Source organism: Elephantulus edwardii, unplaced genomic scaffold (genome assembly GCF_000299155.1).
Source record: "Elephantulus edwardii isolate Elephantulus edwardi_28Jun2011 unplaced genomic scaffold, EleEdw1.0 scaffold00265, whole genome shotgun sequence".
NCBI classification, from domain to species: Eukaryota; Metazoa; Chordata; class Mammalia; order Macroscelidea; family Macroscelididae; genus Elephantulus; species Elephantulus edwardii.
The window spans coordinates 2,704,458-2,705,763 of record NW_006400015.1 but is presented as its reverse complement, the minus strand read 5'-3'; the positions used below and the strand labels follow the sequence as shown (position 1 = coordinate 2,705,763).

The 1,306-nt window shown below is 64.0% G+C and overlaps 1 protein-coding gene across 1 annotated transcript in view; it reads right to left on the bottom strand.

Moving 5' to 3' along the window:
- The window catches only part of LOC102850681 (leucine-rich repeat transmembrane neuronal protein 4-like), a 2,790-nt gene that overhangs the window by 479 nt on the left and 1,005 nt on the right, over positions 1–1,306 (bottom strand). Inside the window, exon 2 of the mRNA XM_006899652.1 lies at positions 4–1,261. Coding sequence (XP_006899714.1) covers positions 4–1,261 — 1,258 coding nt within the window. The remainder of the gene's footprint in view (positions 1–3; positions 1,262–1,306) is intronic.

Sequence of the window (1,306 nt, the reverse complement as noted above, 5' to 3'; positions counted from 1 at the left end):
TGCTGGGCGCCGGGCCCTGCGCGCAGATGCGGTGGGCGAGCACGGCGTCGCTCAGCCGCTCGCCCTGGATGTGCTTGGGGCCGGCGCAGATCATGCTGTGCTCCTTGGCGCCCTTGAAGCTCTGCAGCCAGAAGAAGAGCGGGCAGATGCCGCGGCCACACTCCCACAGGTTCCCGGACAGCGTGATGGACACGAGCGAGATCCACGCGTCCACCGTGGCCTGGGACACGTTGGTCAGCTTGTTGGAGTCCAGGTTGAGCTTCTGCAGGTTGGGCAGGCAGCGGAAGGTGCCCGGCTCGATGCCGTGGATGTCGTTCCCGGACAGGTCGAGGTTGTGCAGCGAGGCCCAGGTCCACGTGAGGCCCTGGCTGATGGAGCGGATGCGGTTCCACTGCAGGTAGATGGAGCGGAGGTTGAAGAGGCGGGGAAAGTGCGCGAAGTTGATCTTGGAGAACTGGTTGTGCTCCAGGTGCAGCTCCTTGAGCTTCAGGAGGCCGGCGAAGGCGTTCCTGGACAGGCTGCGCAGGCGGTTGTAGCCCAGGTCCAGGAAGTCCAGGTTGCGGCAGTCCTGGAAGACGCGGATGGGCACGGTCTTGAGCGAGTTGGAGCGCAGGTGCAGGATGATGAGTTTGCGCAGGCCCTTGAACTGCTCGGACTGCAGCGTCTGCAGCTTGTTGTAGGACAGGTCCAGGTTGCGCAGGTTGGGCACCGGGTGGAAGGTCTTGTTGTGCAGGTGGGTGATTTTGTTGGAGCTCAGGATCAACTCTTTGAGTCTTCGGATCCCTTGAAAGGCGTCCTCGTCCACCGAGCTAATATAGTTGTGGTCCAGGTAAAGCCAAATGAGCTGGTTCAGGCCGGCGAACTGATTGGCTCTGAGCTTCTGGATGCTGTTGAAACGCAGAGACAGGCCCTGGGAGCCCCCGGAGATGTTCTCAGGGATGTCGGCGAAGGCGTGGGACTCACAGTACAGGATCTTGCCGTCACACCGGCAGTTCTTGGGGCAGGCCCTCTCCGCCCCCGCCGGCCCCGCCAGCAGCAGGGCCCCGAGCAGCGCCAGGGCCACGCTCAGGCCTCGCCGCTGCTCACCTGCACAGAGACCTAGGAGACAAACGCACACGGTGAGGGGTGAGCGGTGACGAGCGAACCACACAGCCCCAGCCCAGCGCTGGAGGCCCAGTTCCTGCTCCGGGCCCACCTGGAGGCCCTTCTCACGGCCTGGCTCCTGGGCCGGCTCTTTGTCCAGCTCCTGCTTCTCCTGCTTCTAGCCCTGTTCCTGGTCCAGCTCCTGCTCCAGGTCCTGCCCCTG